This window comes from Erpetoichthys calabaricus, chromosome 16 (assembly GCF_900747795.2).
Source record: "Erpetoichthys calabaricus chromosome 16, fErpCal1.3, whole genome shotgun sequence".
NCBI lineage: Eukaryota > Metazoa > Chordata > Cladistia > Polypteriformes > Polypteridae > Erpetoichthys > Erpetoichthys calabaricus.
Genome location: NC_041409.2, coordinates 2,945,411 through 2,960,205, shown reverse-complemented (window position 1 = coordinate 2,960,205; position 14,795 = coordinate 2,945,411). Strand labels below are relative to the sequence as shown.

At 38.2% G+C, this 14,795-nt stretch overlaps 1 protein-coding gene across 1 annotated transcript in view; it reads left to right on the top strand.

The window, feature by feature from the left end:
• btbd7 (BTB (POZ) domain containing 7) overlaps positions 1-14,795 on the top strand; it is a 45,561-nt gene that overhangs the window by 17,144 nt on the left and 13,622 nt on the right. Inside the window, exons 4-7 of the mRNA XM_028821221.2 lie at positions 6,747-6,955; positions 11,684-11,759; positions 13,349-13,509; positions 13,881-14,024. Coding sequence (XP_028677054.1) covers positions 6,747-6,955; positions 11,684-11,759; positions 13,349-13,509; positions 13,881-14,024 — 590 coding nt within the window. The remainder of the gene's footprint in view (positions 1-6,746; positions 6,956-11,683; positions 11,760-13,348; positions 13,510-13,880; positions 14,025-14,795) is intronic.

The following is a 14,795-nucleotide window of genomic DNA, read 5'->3' as shown; positions in this document are numbered from 1 at the left end:
GTGATGACATCTTTACCAATTGAACCATCATTTAGGCAAACTGCATTAATATGAACCTTGCTTCAAGCTAAGCTATACTGGGAAGAAAAAAACAAACTATATGTCGAGAACAAAGTCAACACTTCCACTTTATTCTCACCGTTTATGTCGAGATTAAAGTCGACATTTCCACTTTATTCTCATAGTTTACTTCATAATTAAAGTAGAATGTCGTAAACTAAACTTCTTCCTAAAATCAATGTTTAATCAATTACTTAATTTACCCCGTCATAAATTAATGCAGCACATTAAATGCTTTGTGTTACGTTCCCCGACCCAGTTGTTAATCACTACGCTTCTTAAACTGACTTCCTCCGCACTAAGAGAAGACAGCGATCACCATACAGAATCCATTCACTTCATGATATTCCTGCTTTCTGAAAATTTAGAATGCTAAGATAAATACTTGATATCATTTTCATGATGAAATGCATTAAAGCAGGTATTACACATGCACGGTAGTGAGGCGGTAGTGTTGCTCCCTCGCAGTAAGGGGTCCCCAGGTGTATGTTCAGTGTAGAGAACTTTATGGCAGGTGTGACGAGGCTCCAAAAAACTGGATGTATGAATAGCTATTGCACAGGTTTAACTTAAATATTGTGTAAATGTTGGGTTTGTGATCTGCTGGTCGGAGACACGAACACAGAATTCAATGCATGTTCTTCTGAGCAGGTTATCTTTATTGCATGCATGCTGTCTCTATCTGACATAGGCTACCAAAACCCCAGTTCCTATCCTTCCTTTTTCTTTCACCACATAACCAATCACCACACGATAAATGTCTTTGTGAAATTAAAACTAGGTATAAACTTAGCCCACGGAGTGTTCAGAACTTTAAAAATATCTTCGTTATACATGTTTAATTATGCCATCCATTCAGAGTTGCGCCCATCTCTGAACGAGTCGCCAGCACATCGCAGGATGAATACAAGCAAAACATACACTAGCAGGGTCAATATAGCACAACAAAACCTCACATCCTACATGACTTTGAAAGGAAACTGAAGCACGCCGAGTAAACCCACCAGAAAAACATGCAAATGCAAGGCAGGCACGCTGCCGTGCCCCCATATGATTAATGCATGCTTTAATGCATTTCACCATGAAAATTATATTAAGTATTTATCTTAGCATTCTAAATGTTCAGAGAGCAGGAAGATTATGAAGTGAATGTATTCTGTGCGGCGATTGCTGCCGGCGCCTCCTCTTAGTGCAAGAAGAAGTCAGTTTAAGAATTACTTAACACAAAGCATTTAATGTGCTATATAACTTATGACGGGGTTTGAGAAAATCTAGTAAATTAAATATCCATTTTACGATGAAGTTTAGTTTACGATGTTCTACTTTAATGACAAATTACGAGAATAAAGTCAACATGTCGACTTTATTCTCGTCATAAGCGTCAAGATTAAAGTGGAAATGTTGAGAATAAAGGCAACATGTCGTCACACTATTACACAGTACCCAGGTACATTACACTGTATTGAAAACAAATAAAACAAGTACAACTTGGCTTGCAGTATTATCCAGTAGTATAGAAACAGTATTTACACATCTGACCTTTTAAAACTAAAGCATCTCCAGGCGACAGACGTGACTCCTTTTTTTCGGCTCTGTCCATTTTCACCGTGCAGCATACCTATGCTACCGCCCACTATTTGGAGGTATAGCATTGAAAAAGAGCCCTAGTGCAACAAATCTGTGTTTAGCGGTGTAGCAGTGAAAAAGGTCCCCACTTGAACAGTTTCCCGCTGCGCCACGTTCCGAACGTCGTTTAGGCAATTTAAACCGGTGTTGCGGTATAAGAAAAATCCGTATCATAAAAAAAATAAAAAACGGTTTTCGGTATGAACCGGTATACCGCCCAGCACTTCCTGCTAGGTTGCTTTCTAGAGATTAAAGGTTTATTTTTCCACATCTTAAGAATATTCTCAAAGCTCAAATATCTATTTTCATATGTAAAGAACGTTGTCACTATGAAATGGCTCTTAGTCAGGCACTAGTTCAACCAGAAACCACACAACCCAGTAAAGTGCCAGTTTAAGAGTGCAATGTTCTCTGTGTAGGGAAAACACCTACCAGCTGATAAATAATTAAGCACAGGTAACACCCCAGAAAATGTCCAGTGACTTCTGATTTGAGCCTGTCAAAATGAAGATCTGTAAATTTTGTTAAAATGAAAGGTTGCTTTCAGTTTTCCCATGTTACTAATTGGCTTTAATATATTTTAAAAATGGTTCAAGAAAGAGAACATGATTAAGCATTATTACAAAAAAAATGTGTTTTGAAATTTTTCAGGTAGAGAAGGTAGAACTTTGGAGGTCAGGTAGTTCTACTCACTAATCTGGAGAGGAGCTTGCTACTTTCTATAAACAACTTTCTTGCAGTTTTATCAATTAAGATATGATGTGTACTCCATTGCTTTGGGCTTTTGGCTGTAATGTCATCATTTGACATGTGATGGTGCAGGGTGGCCGAATTCTCCCAGCTGCTGTAGGGAGCCTCTTCAAACTGCCACAGTCTATAATGGAACTGGGATGAGCTAGGCGGAGGACACACGCACACAGCAAGTTGTAGGTGAAATAGTGCCAGTGCTTTTATTAACACATTCAAAATCAAACAGTATCCACAATAGTGCAGTGTTCAAAAGTCCTTAAATAAATAAATCCAATAAAAATGAGTGTCTCAGTAGAGGTTAAAAAGTTCAATAAATAGAGAATTTATTAAAAAACAACAAGGTACAATACACAGGCATGAGACAGTCCTTTACAATTCGGTTTTTGTGTGTTTTTTTTTATTTATTTATTTTATTTTATTTTTTACTGTAAGTAGCAACAGCTACAACAAAACAAACAATAATGATCTGGCACTTTACGTTCCGTTTAATGAAACAGCACACTAGCACAACTGAATCTTTTTTTGCAGTGCCATTCATCAGGTAGGAGCCCAGATCCTCCGCAATGCTGTATGCTAAGGCTGCCGTAGAACAGTGAGTGCCCTCCAGAGATGTTACTAGTTTGATGCATCCCTCTGAGATGAAGGTTAACTTCACTTTTAGGGTCTAGGAGATTTGTTACAGCCTGAGTTAATGTGTTCTCGGCCAGAAAGAACTTTTTGTAGAGGTACATATGTTCAGCGTGGTACCCTACAGATTCAAAGCAGCAATTCCACCTGGTGTTTCCTGCCTCAGGGGGTTCTTGGCAGGCTTCTTAAGGAAGGCAGACTTTACCCACATCACTAGTGCTGCCAGGTCTCTCCCACCAAACTGATGACATGACTCAAGCAGGTTGAATGTACACTGTTAGGCATAACCCCTTTTAAAACTTCCTGGTCTGCTTTCAGACAGTGTGATGCATTGTCTGTAACCACTGCTTAAAATGTCAGTAAGATTTAGCTGGTTGTTGTGAAGGGACTGAAGTGCTGTCTGTAAAAAGGTGGAAAAGTTGCAGCTCTCCATAAAGATAACATCTGCCTAAAAGTACTGGTCTTCAGTACCTGTAATTGTAATTATTTAAATAATTTATAATGATTCTTAAAACGTAAATGTATCATTACATCTGTAGCTTCATCTACGGCTTAGCTTTTGCATTGCAATGAATTATTTTAAGATAACTGATCTGGAAGACACTAAATCTGAGAATTAAACAGAAAAAAAGAAAGACACACTTTTAGGGGCTCGTTGCATCTGAGGAGAAGCCTGCTCTTCTGCCTAGGTTTGTAGGTCCTGAGTTTATAACAGAAGAGTCAAATCTGGGCCTTGCGTGCCTTGTCACCGTGAGGCAAAACATTTATTAAATCCAGAAACATTGTTGTTCATTTTTAAAAGGGAACCAGTTAACAACCAGTACCGTTCATTAATAACATTTTTCTTTGGAAAAGACTGTTAATACCAGTTAAATATAATTTAATGTACAATTAGAACTGCCTACATAAAAGAATTACCATACAACCAAATGTTTACTCACCTAAAACTATGTTGAGAATTATGTGGTCTTGGCTATCAGTGGTTTCATCAACTACAACATAAATTTTACTGCCATGAATCTTTCGAAGAACTGCTTCCATATGTTGTTCAAAGACATGGTGTAAATGAGTTTGACGAAAAATTGGAATTGGGGGTTACCCCTTGGAGTTCTGATTGCACTGATATGTCCAATCAGTTACTGAGGGATGATAAGCATGTTTGGTGAACAGAGGTTCATACATGCAAATTGTGATTGAAATCGTTGGGCTTACCATTGCACCATTACCTGTTGCATTTTCTTATGGTAGTTTTTTGTAGAATTTGAAATTTACACCAGACTGTGCATGCAACCAAATATACAGCAGAGTTTACTGTCGATCAGAAGTTGTCATGTCTTGTGCAATTCGACTTTAAATGGCAGTTGTCTTAGTTGTAGAGACAGACGGATTTAAAATGTATTCATTTGTTACTGATTTATTAAACCTCCTTCAAGTAATGTTTATCTCAGGAAAAACAAGCCAAAAATGTTGAATTTTCTTCAGCAAAAAAAATTATTATTATATGTAACAGAAACATGTAAATATCAACATAAATACAGTAGGAAAGGCCTGTTGAGTGTGCACTGATGCAGACTTAGTGGACATCCTTCATGTCACATGTTTTGAAACCGTCACAGACACGCAGCTTTATGTCACAATTGCAACAGTAGAAGTGTGTTTCTGTGCACACTTTTATTTTTTTATGTTGCTTGTCTTTGACTGGATAGAATGTCAGTGCTTGACTCAACCCTTATATTAATGTAGGCTACCGCAGTGCAAGGCATAGTGACTTCCACTTTTCCCCGACAGAAACATTGACGGTCACCATATTGAGAGCAGTTCCTGGGGGACTTTCTTGTTCTTGCACTTGATCACAATTATTTTGCATTTTTATCACACACCTGCTATCACACAATGCTAACACTTACATGACCGAATTACTGGGCATATTCGGCAATTCGGTCGTGTGATGCGTAAGTGCCATGCTGGATGGATTGGTATCCCAACTGGGATGGAAGATGGATCCTTGCCTGTGCAGGAGGCCATAACAGAAGGACTACAGGAAAGGAGGTGTGCAACCCAGCTGGGTTAATGGTAGATTCCTATCTTAGTTGGGACAAACCAATAATGAATGGACAGTTCATTCCCCAGTACAAAACAGAGCAGTGTTTCTCTGGTTTGGCCCCAGTATGGACACCCCCAGGGTGGTCTGGGACTTGAAGATTTGAAGGGCAACCCTGTCGGGGTCCTTGGGTTCCGCCAGGGGTCACTATTAGGAGTAACTCTGCATGTTTTAGAGGACTTCCATCTGACCTGGAAGTGCTCCCATTACACAACACCATAACCCCAGAAGTACTCCCGAGTCAGGTATAAAAGAAGCCATGTCAATCTTGAAAAGGTGAGCTGGAGTTGGTAGGGAGTGCGACGATGCTTGTGGAGGAGAACAGAGGAGGATAAACATCGTTTACTGTATTATTGATTTGAAGAGAGGAAAAGGTTTTGTTGTTGTTAAATCTTTATTTAAAAGAACTTGGAAGCATTAAGCTAGAGACCTATTTGGGGGGGGCGCGTTATACTTTTTAACTGAAGTTAAAGTGTTTGATTACTGTGTTGTTTGTATTTTTTTTTAAGGATCGTATTGTTTGACTTTTTGAACAATGAATATGTTGACCTCTGAAATCTGTCCTTTTAACTACTGACATGCCTAGAAAACAAATAGCTAAGTTTTGTGAACCATCTAATGGCCCTTGTACCTTTCCACGGTACTGTATTTGTGGATTTGAAGTGGACTTGCAAACTGTAAATTCATAGTTTTTATATTCTTTTAAAAACGCTCTTCCTTTTTATCTGTTCAGTCTTTTTGTATGTCTTTTGTTTGTTTTCATTGAAGATCACTAAGCTTCCCAAAAAAAAAAAAAAAACATAGCTGAAGAACATTTGCTGGGCTGTTAGTGCTCATCTGTACCATGGCTCTTTTTATCCTATAATGTATTTTTCATTTCAGTTTGATGCCTCGTCTGACAAATCCTCATTTCAGTCTTGTATTTGTTTTGCTGCTCATAAAAAAAAAAAAAAATAAAACGCACCTTTGCAGTTTATTTGGTTTAAGTCCTCAGTGTTGTGCCTCATGATCCTGTGCGTTAATCCTACAGATGGCCAAGCTTAAGCCACTGTCATAGAATTTGTGATTGACGCGCTGGATGAGTCTTTCTGAGGCTATTTGAAAAATGAACAAGGCTGGCGTGTTCATGGACTCGTCTATCAGGAATGCAGGAGCAGATTCAGTGTTACGTGTGTGGTTTTGCCTCACTTCTGCACCTGTTAGATGAAAAGGTAAAGCCAAATGGGTGTTTAGCCACATAGTTGACAGTGCACACTTTTGGTTTGGCCAGTGCCATGTTTGAGTTTTTAAGCAGCAAGTATAGGGATGAACACAAATCCAATTTACTTTGGCATTGTTAAATAGATGAAAAACTGAAATCTAATGACCTGATGCTTTTCCACAAAGACTCTGAAAATACCAAGCAAAGTACTGTGCTATTTTCATATTTTTTCACATCGGGTAGAAGTCAGTGGTGTGGACTGAACTAGCAGATTTCAACTGCTAGGGGCCAATGCCTTTTCAAGTGTGTATAGAATTCATGTCATGTCAGGCAAAGACTTTCTCAACATTACAGCATTTATTTGCTTTTTCACCCATTCAGGTTGTGAGGATATCATTGCTGAAAGCATCTCTCTGGACACCGTGATCACAATCTTAAATTGGAGCTCACAGCCGTATGGATCCAAATGGGTCTCCCGTCAGGCTCTTCATTTCCTCTGCGAGGAATTCTCTCAAGTTATGACCTCCAGTGTTCTTTATGATCTCAATAAGGAACATTTCCTGGCTGCTATTCAGTCTGACTATCTGCAGGTAAGTCCAGCTCCACAATGTCAGATTCCACCAGCCTTGAAAAGAAATACAGAATACCTTAATTACTAGATAGATAGATACTTTATTAATCCCAAGGGGAAATTCATTACTGACAAGAGATTGTTTGATAGCTCTGGAAATATTGGAATTTTTTTCCCCACTAGATTTGTTTATAAAGATAGACAAAATTTCATGTTGTTCAAAAATGTCTGTCTATGTATCTGTCTGCCTATCTATTAGATGGTAAATGCTGATAGATGCTGTTAGAATGTATTTTTGTAATGCATGTAGTAATAAAATGCATTGCATTTGTCATTCCAATAGATGGCACATTACAAGTGTTACCACTTCAGTTTCGAATCATGTAACAAATGCCATATAACTGAGGCAACAGACAACTTAGTAAAAGAAAATTGAAATAGAAAAACCTAAAAAGAAATAAAATGGCGGAGAGTGCAAGTACCCCGTTAGGGTCTCAAAAGACATCTCCTGGGAGGCCAGAATGCCACCTTTACAGCTGGCAATGGGGTTTATTTATTTAAATGTCTTTTTCCTGCACTTATTTTGCTGTGTTAATGTTAGTAGATCACCAGAATGTTTGATAGACACATAAGATTTGTTGTGCCTTAATTCATTCTTACATTTTTTGAGTTAAATTTTTTAGGTTATAGTGTTGATTGTTTGTGTTTTCTGTTTGAGTGAGAAATGCAATGCGTTTTATTAGCACAAGCAACAAATGCCTTGGAATGAGTGTATTGAAAATGACACCATATTTATTGCAGTTCCACTCTGTTAAATCCATTTTAGTTGGGTAATGGAAGTGCTAAACCAAATGTCTGCAATTTATCATGAACTGTGGCAACTACTGTGTAAATAATTGTGGGCTTAATAGTTTTATGTTTTATACTTTTTCATTCCTACCTTATTCTGTCTCTTCACAGTTCACATTCAGTTTTGAGGTTATTTGTTGGTAGTTGTAACAGCATTGATAAATGCAATCCTTGATATAGTCTGTGCATGTCCTGTTGAGTCAGAAGTCACCCTAACACTGAAGATGAATGAATGTGGCACAGCCCCACTTGTGTGTTGGTGATGCTGTGTTCTTAATTTTTATTTTAATGCTCCACCATGACTTCATTCATGGACTGCATATCTTTGATTGATTTTAATTTTGTGGTACTCAATCACCAAATTGTGTTAAAGATGGTAGATTTTACAAATGAGTGGGAAGAGATGAGATTAATTTTTAACTTTGGTAGGGAAAATTTTGAGCAGATGCAGCAGAGTCTGAGGAGGATAGACTGGGGTACGCTTTTAAGAGTGGAGACAGTCGAGGAGCAGTGGAACAGGTTTAAAAATGTTTTACAAGTAATGCAAGACATGTACATACCTAAATTTGGAATTAATAGGAAATTTTAAAAAACTCCAGAGTGGATTAGTAAAGAGTTAAAAAAAGAAGCTTCAAAGGAAAAAAAAACACTGTATAAGAAGTATAAGACTAATAGCTCCAAAGTGAATTGTAGGGTATATGAGAACATGAAGGCAACCATTAAGAAGGATATTAGGGAGGCTAAAAGACAGTTGGAGAGAAATATAGCAGATAATGCCAAAGATGACCCGAAGAGATTGTTTTAGTATTTTAGTAGTAAAAGAACAGTCAAGGAGGAGGTGAAGTGCATGAGGAATAGTAAAGGGGAATTAAAAGATAGACAGTGAAATTGCATTTTTCTGAGGTCTTCACAAGTGAGGAAGTGGATAACCTCCCAGCAGTAAATGGGACTTCTAAGGAGGTTCTGATTGATTTAGAAATTGTAGAGGGAGAAGTGCTGCTTAGATTAAATAGCCTGAAATCAAACAAATCACCAGGACCAGATAATAATTACCCTCGAGTTCTTAAGGAGGCTATCAAGTACATACATTGAAAAATATTTTTAGGAAGTCACTGCACACTGGGGATGTTCCAAAGGACTGGAAAATGGCAAATATTATCCTTTTATATATAAGGGGTGACTGGGCAGATCCAAAAAAATATAGGCCAGTAAGCTTAACGTGCATCACAGGAAAATTAATAGAAGGAATTATTGAAGATAAGATTGAGCAACACATGGCAAGGACAGGAGTTTTTCTGAACAGTCAGCATGGGCTCAGAAGAGGGAGGTTGTGTTTTACTAACATGCTGGAATTCTGTGAGGAAGCAACACAAGGATATGATCAAAATGGAGCGTATGATATTATTTATCTTGACTTTTAGAAAGCATTTATCAAGGTGCCACATGAGAGGTAGGGATTCAAACTAAAAGCAGTGGGAGCACAGTGTAATGTTTGTAGATGAGTGCAGAATTGGGTCAGACACAGGAAGAAGAGGGTTATGGTGCAAGGAACCTTGTCAGAATTGGCTGATGTTTAGAGTGGTGTCCAGAGGGGTAAGTGCTAGGGCAGCTGCTACTTTTAATATATACTATATATACTCATGTATAAGTCGGTTCTTGAAACCCAACAAATCGATCATAAAATCAGACCCTGACTTATATGCCCATTCAAAAATGCAACCCTTAATTTTTTTTTTTTCTTCATCTTTTTGCCTCCTCCGATCTCACACCAGTATCTCAGACACATCGAATTTTGTTGCAGTGGTGCAGTTACCAATTTCTTTCGTTACTTCAACGACATTTAATTTAAAATCAGCTTCATATTTTCCTCTGATCGAATGCTTTATTGTAGATAAGTAATGCTCTTACAATAAAGGTGTGTGAGATGCAAAAAACACAAAACAGTGCAAACGTCGCTTTGGAGTAGTTCGGTCTTACCGCATGGTCACATAGGGACAATAGAGAGGGAGAGGAGGTTAGGAGTGCACGCTGATACAGTGCATTGCCGCACCCACATAGAAATAAAAATGGCAGTATGCTCTGTGGTTACTTTCTCAGGTAGGCATTAGCATATCATAATCCCTTGTACCAATAGCGTGAGTTTTCCGTATTCGACATATACGACCGACATTGTAAAATACCAGAAATTATACGGCAAAATCAAGTCCCGACTTATCTGCGGGAGAACTTATCCGTGAGTATATATTGTATAAATGATTTAGATTGGAATATAAGTAACAGGCTGGTTTAGTTTGTAGATGATACCAAGGTAGGTGGATTGGTAGATAATATTGGAATCTGTTAAATCATTACAGAAGGACTTGGGCAGATCTGTTGCAGATGAAATTTAATGTCAGTAAATGTAAAGTTTTACACATAGGAAGTAAAAATGTAGGTTCCAATCTACAACTGGAGGTCAGAAAATCAAGAGTACACCTTATGAGAAGGATTTAAGAGTCATAGTGGACTGTATGCTATCAACTTCCAGACAGTGTTCAGAAGCCATTAAGAAGGCTGACAATGTTTATATAGCACAACATGTGGAGTACAAGTCCAAGCAGGTTGTGCTCAACCTTTATAACACACTGGTGAGGCATCATCTGCAGTCCTGTGTGCAGTTTTGGTCTCCACGATACAAAAAGGACATAGCAGTGCGAGAAAAGTTCCTGAGGAGACCGACCAGGTTCATTACAGGGCTACAGATGATGAATTGTGAGGAAAGATTAAAAGAGCTGAGCCTTTTCATTTTAAGCAAAAGAAGATTAAGAGGAGACATGATTGAAGTGTTTAAAATTATGAAGGGAATTAGTACATTGGATCGAGACTGTATTTTAAAATGAGTTCATCAAAAACACAGGGACTCAGTTGGAAACATATTAAGGATAAATTTCACAAAAACATTAGGAAGTTTTTTTTTTCACAGAGACCCATAGATACTTGGAATAAGCTGCTAAGTAGCGTGGTAGACAGTAAGACTTCAGGGATTTTCAGAACTTGTTGTTTTTTTTTAGAAGAGTTAAGTGGATAGGACTGGCGAGCTTTCTTGGGCTGAATGACCTGTTCTCGTCTAGATTGTTCTAATGTTCATAATATCCTGTGCCTGCAGAGCCCCAATCCAGAAGTGTCTGATTCTAATCTGCTATTTAAATGCTGCTCTCCCTGACACTTGAACTTTTTTTTCTGATGGATCTCTGAGTTGACCGCTTCAAAACACCCTCATAGCAGGGATCGCACAAGTTCAGCATTTCTCCTACATTTGCTCTTTAGGATCCCCTGAGGTATCACATCTGTCAACCGGAGTGTGAGGCTCCATTTGTGGTAAATTAATACTAAATGTGCATTATTCGCATTTCCACCTTCCTAAATGGGGCCCGTCTTAGGGACTTGGAGTTTAGGTTTCAGTTTCACTAGAGAAAATTGCAACTGTTATTTATTTATTTTTTTGTTAACCTCTTTGAAGTATCATTACCTTGTGGTGTTTCGAGGACTTTATTCTCGTGTTACATTCTAGTATTATACTGAGCCAAGTGTTCTGGGGTGGAGTCCTACTTAGATTTACTAAGTGTGTTAAACCTGAGACATAAGTATATTTTAATCTGTGACTGTATGCTCCGTTTATCAGGTAATATCCTGTAGCCTCCAAGTCCATGATAAAAGAGGAGACAGATCAGTAAATTTACAGACAGCTGCAGAGCAGAGTTCAAAACAGTAAAGTCATATAGGAGCACAACTGCACAAACTGAAATAGAAAGTGTACCTTGCACATCTTATCCATATTATTATTATTAACGTTTTCTGCACTTAGAAAAAACTCACAAGTACCGTGTGATTCTGGGCTCATAGTTGTGTTCTGTTTCAGGCAAGTGAGCAAGATATCCTGAAATATGTTGTGAAGTGGGGAGAGCACCAGCTGATGAAGAAGATGGCAGAAAGAGGTAAGAGTGCAAAATGTGCCCAAAATGTGCTTCACATTTAGGGGTACCTTTGAGGGGCTGTGGCTGAAGTGATATTCACAACAGACCAGTGCTTTCTGTCTCCAGTTCTATGGACCCCTGTGGCTGCAGGTTTTTCTTCCAATCAATACTATAATCACTCATTCATTTTTCCCTGTCATTGTTGAATTAGCTAGAATTTTTTTCCTTCCCTTATTCTTCATTTATAAAATAGCTGTAAGGCATGAATAGCATTAATAACAAATTTAGAAATAATATTTTTTTCCCATAATTTGATTCATAACTTTTTTCCATTTACCTATTAATCCACTTTTTTATTGTGCATGGAGTAGGCCTGATGACAGAAGACTCATGACAATAAATGGCTTTACTCTAAAAAATTTCAAAATGGGGTTTGCTAGATTTTATGTGAAGACAGCAAAAATGTGTTTGTTACGTGGAGAATATTTAGTGTGTGTTTTTTTTTTTATTCTGAGTTTCATACCACTTTTCCAGGCCTTTTGGTTATTTAATCAACCCATTATTTCCTAGTGACCACAATAGTAGGTCTGTCACTGAAGGAGCTAAATCCTTTTGTTATTCTGTCATGTGCACCAATGTCTACTTTGTTTGTTGTTGCTATTATTATGGTTTAGTCAAAAAAGAAAAACGTAACTGAATAAGACTACAGTTTATTAATAATGTAATATTATGGCAATATATGAAAACTGTTTTTCTTATGTAAATCTCACCTTACGGCCCTTTCCTACATGCTGAGTGGGAGAAGAAAAGGGTGATCTAAAAAACATAGATCAGTTAGAGGGAAAATGACTGAATGATTGGGAAACTGGGAAGAACAAAAACCTGCAGTTGCAGGAGGGTGCCAGGACTGGAGCTGGACACCATTGCCACTAGTCCCTTATGTTCCCCATGTACACGTAAAGACTGTATTGTATAGGTTATCACATTCACAGTTCTAAGGACTCATTTGTTTCCTGAGTTGCACCTTACAGGCCAGTCTTGGGAAGGAGTTAGCAGTGTTTACTGTATATTACAGTCTGAGCCTCTGGTCATGCTGGACATTTGTAATTGGTTGTTTTCTGCTATCACTCTTTCTGTTTTCCAGCATCACTTAAATGTTTTCTTCCACTCTCGGATGCACAAAATGTCCCGTATTTTACTGTCTGTCTGATTTTTGGACAGTTGTGTCCCTTAAAAAACCACACAAAATCTCAAGCTAGCTGTGGACCAAGACTTGTTATTGCTCATATACTTAGATACAGATGTGACATCTCAAATTTTTGCCATGTTTTGCATGCAATGCCAGCAATTTTAAAGATTGTAGATTACAATGAATTGTACTGTATCTTAACTTAGGGACTTCTTGGTAGATTTTCCCATAACACATGTCTGGTATGAGTTCATGAGTTGTTACTGTATCTCCATTTTCAACAGTTCAATTTAAGACAGTAACACCTTTGTAGAGTTAGACTCCTGGTCGGTGTCATCTTCTTAAGAAATTATAACAGTAGATGGCAGATTTGCAATGTGATGGTTTCCAATACCTGTCATGTCCCTGTTTGTGTGTACAGAACCAAATTTATTAAGTGGTACGGCTCACAGTGTGAACAAAAGGGGAGTGAAACGCCGAGACCTGGATCTTGAGGAGCTGAAAGAGATGTTATCACCTTTGCTGCCTTATGTCCGCATTGATCATATCCTGCCTCCCAACAGTGAAATCCTAAGTGAAACAGTGAGTATTTAAGTTGCCTTTTTTTTATTTTGCTTGAAACTCTGCACTCTCTGTGCCTTAATGTTTGGTTGTTTGCCGTGGTTTGTCACCTGTAGTACCCAAAAGAACTGCCTTAGGAATAGTGCTAGTCTTTGCAGAGTTCCATTAGTTCATTCATGCTGGTTGATTAAATGACATAAACACAAAGTGGACCTGCAGCCCGAACACATTGGACCTCAATATTAATTCCATAAAAACCTTATAATATTGCTTATATTTTTTTGTAAGCTTTTAGATGTTTGTGAAAGTTGAAGAAGTCATTTACATCAAGTATTTTAACAACTTATTGTAAAACGATAGTTTAAATGTATGGATGTGTTGTTCTTCCTCAGATGAAAAGAGGTTTAATCAGCACCCCTCCGTCAGATATGTTGCCCACGGCAGAAGGAGGTAAATCCAATGCCTGGCTGAGGCAGAAGAGTGCAGGCATCTACGTCAGACCTCGTCTCTTTGCGCCTTATGTAGAGGAAGCCAAGGTAAGTTGCTGTCAAATCATAATTTTCAGGTGGAAAATGAGCATTTATTTTATTCTTTTTGAATTGATCCTTACATTGTACTAAGCTTTAAGGTATCACATTTTTTGTTATAGCATATAAAAAGGTGTTCCACTCCACAATCCCAGAGGATTACAGACTGAAACACATGTATTACTCCAAAAAGACTGCAGCACCTTAATAATTTATAAAAGTGCTTTCAAAAGATGCTGACTCCATAACACCAATCATATTCTTCTCCTTCCTCTTATTTTGATGACTGTTGTCCTTCACTCTCGAGTTGCTTGGCTTAGAAATGGCTCTTTTTCAGCTGAACCTGGAAAGAAGCGCTTGTGAACCAGGCATACCCTCCTCCCAGCAGCACCCAACAGGGCTGCCCATTGGAACTGTAAATCCCACGCAGCCCTGTGGGCATCCTAAAGGAACCTCCTCCTGGGATGTGCCCACCCAGGGAACACCTTGCTCCAACGGATAGTGTTCCACTGTCCTATCATTTAACTGACCTCCTGATCAGGAGTGGGCATACCCAATATCCTGGCCAGGACACCTATCCCTCTATGATGTCCATCAAAATGTATTATTTTATTTTACATTTTTTACATTTGATCATGTCTGTTTTTTATTTATGTAGTGGTAATTGAAAGTTAGTGAACCATTCAGAATTTTCCATATTCCTGCACGAATATATGACTTAAAAATCATCAGATTTTCACTCGAGTCATAAAAGCAGATATGGAGAACCCAGATAAACAA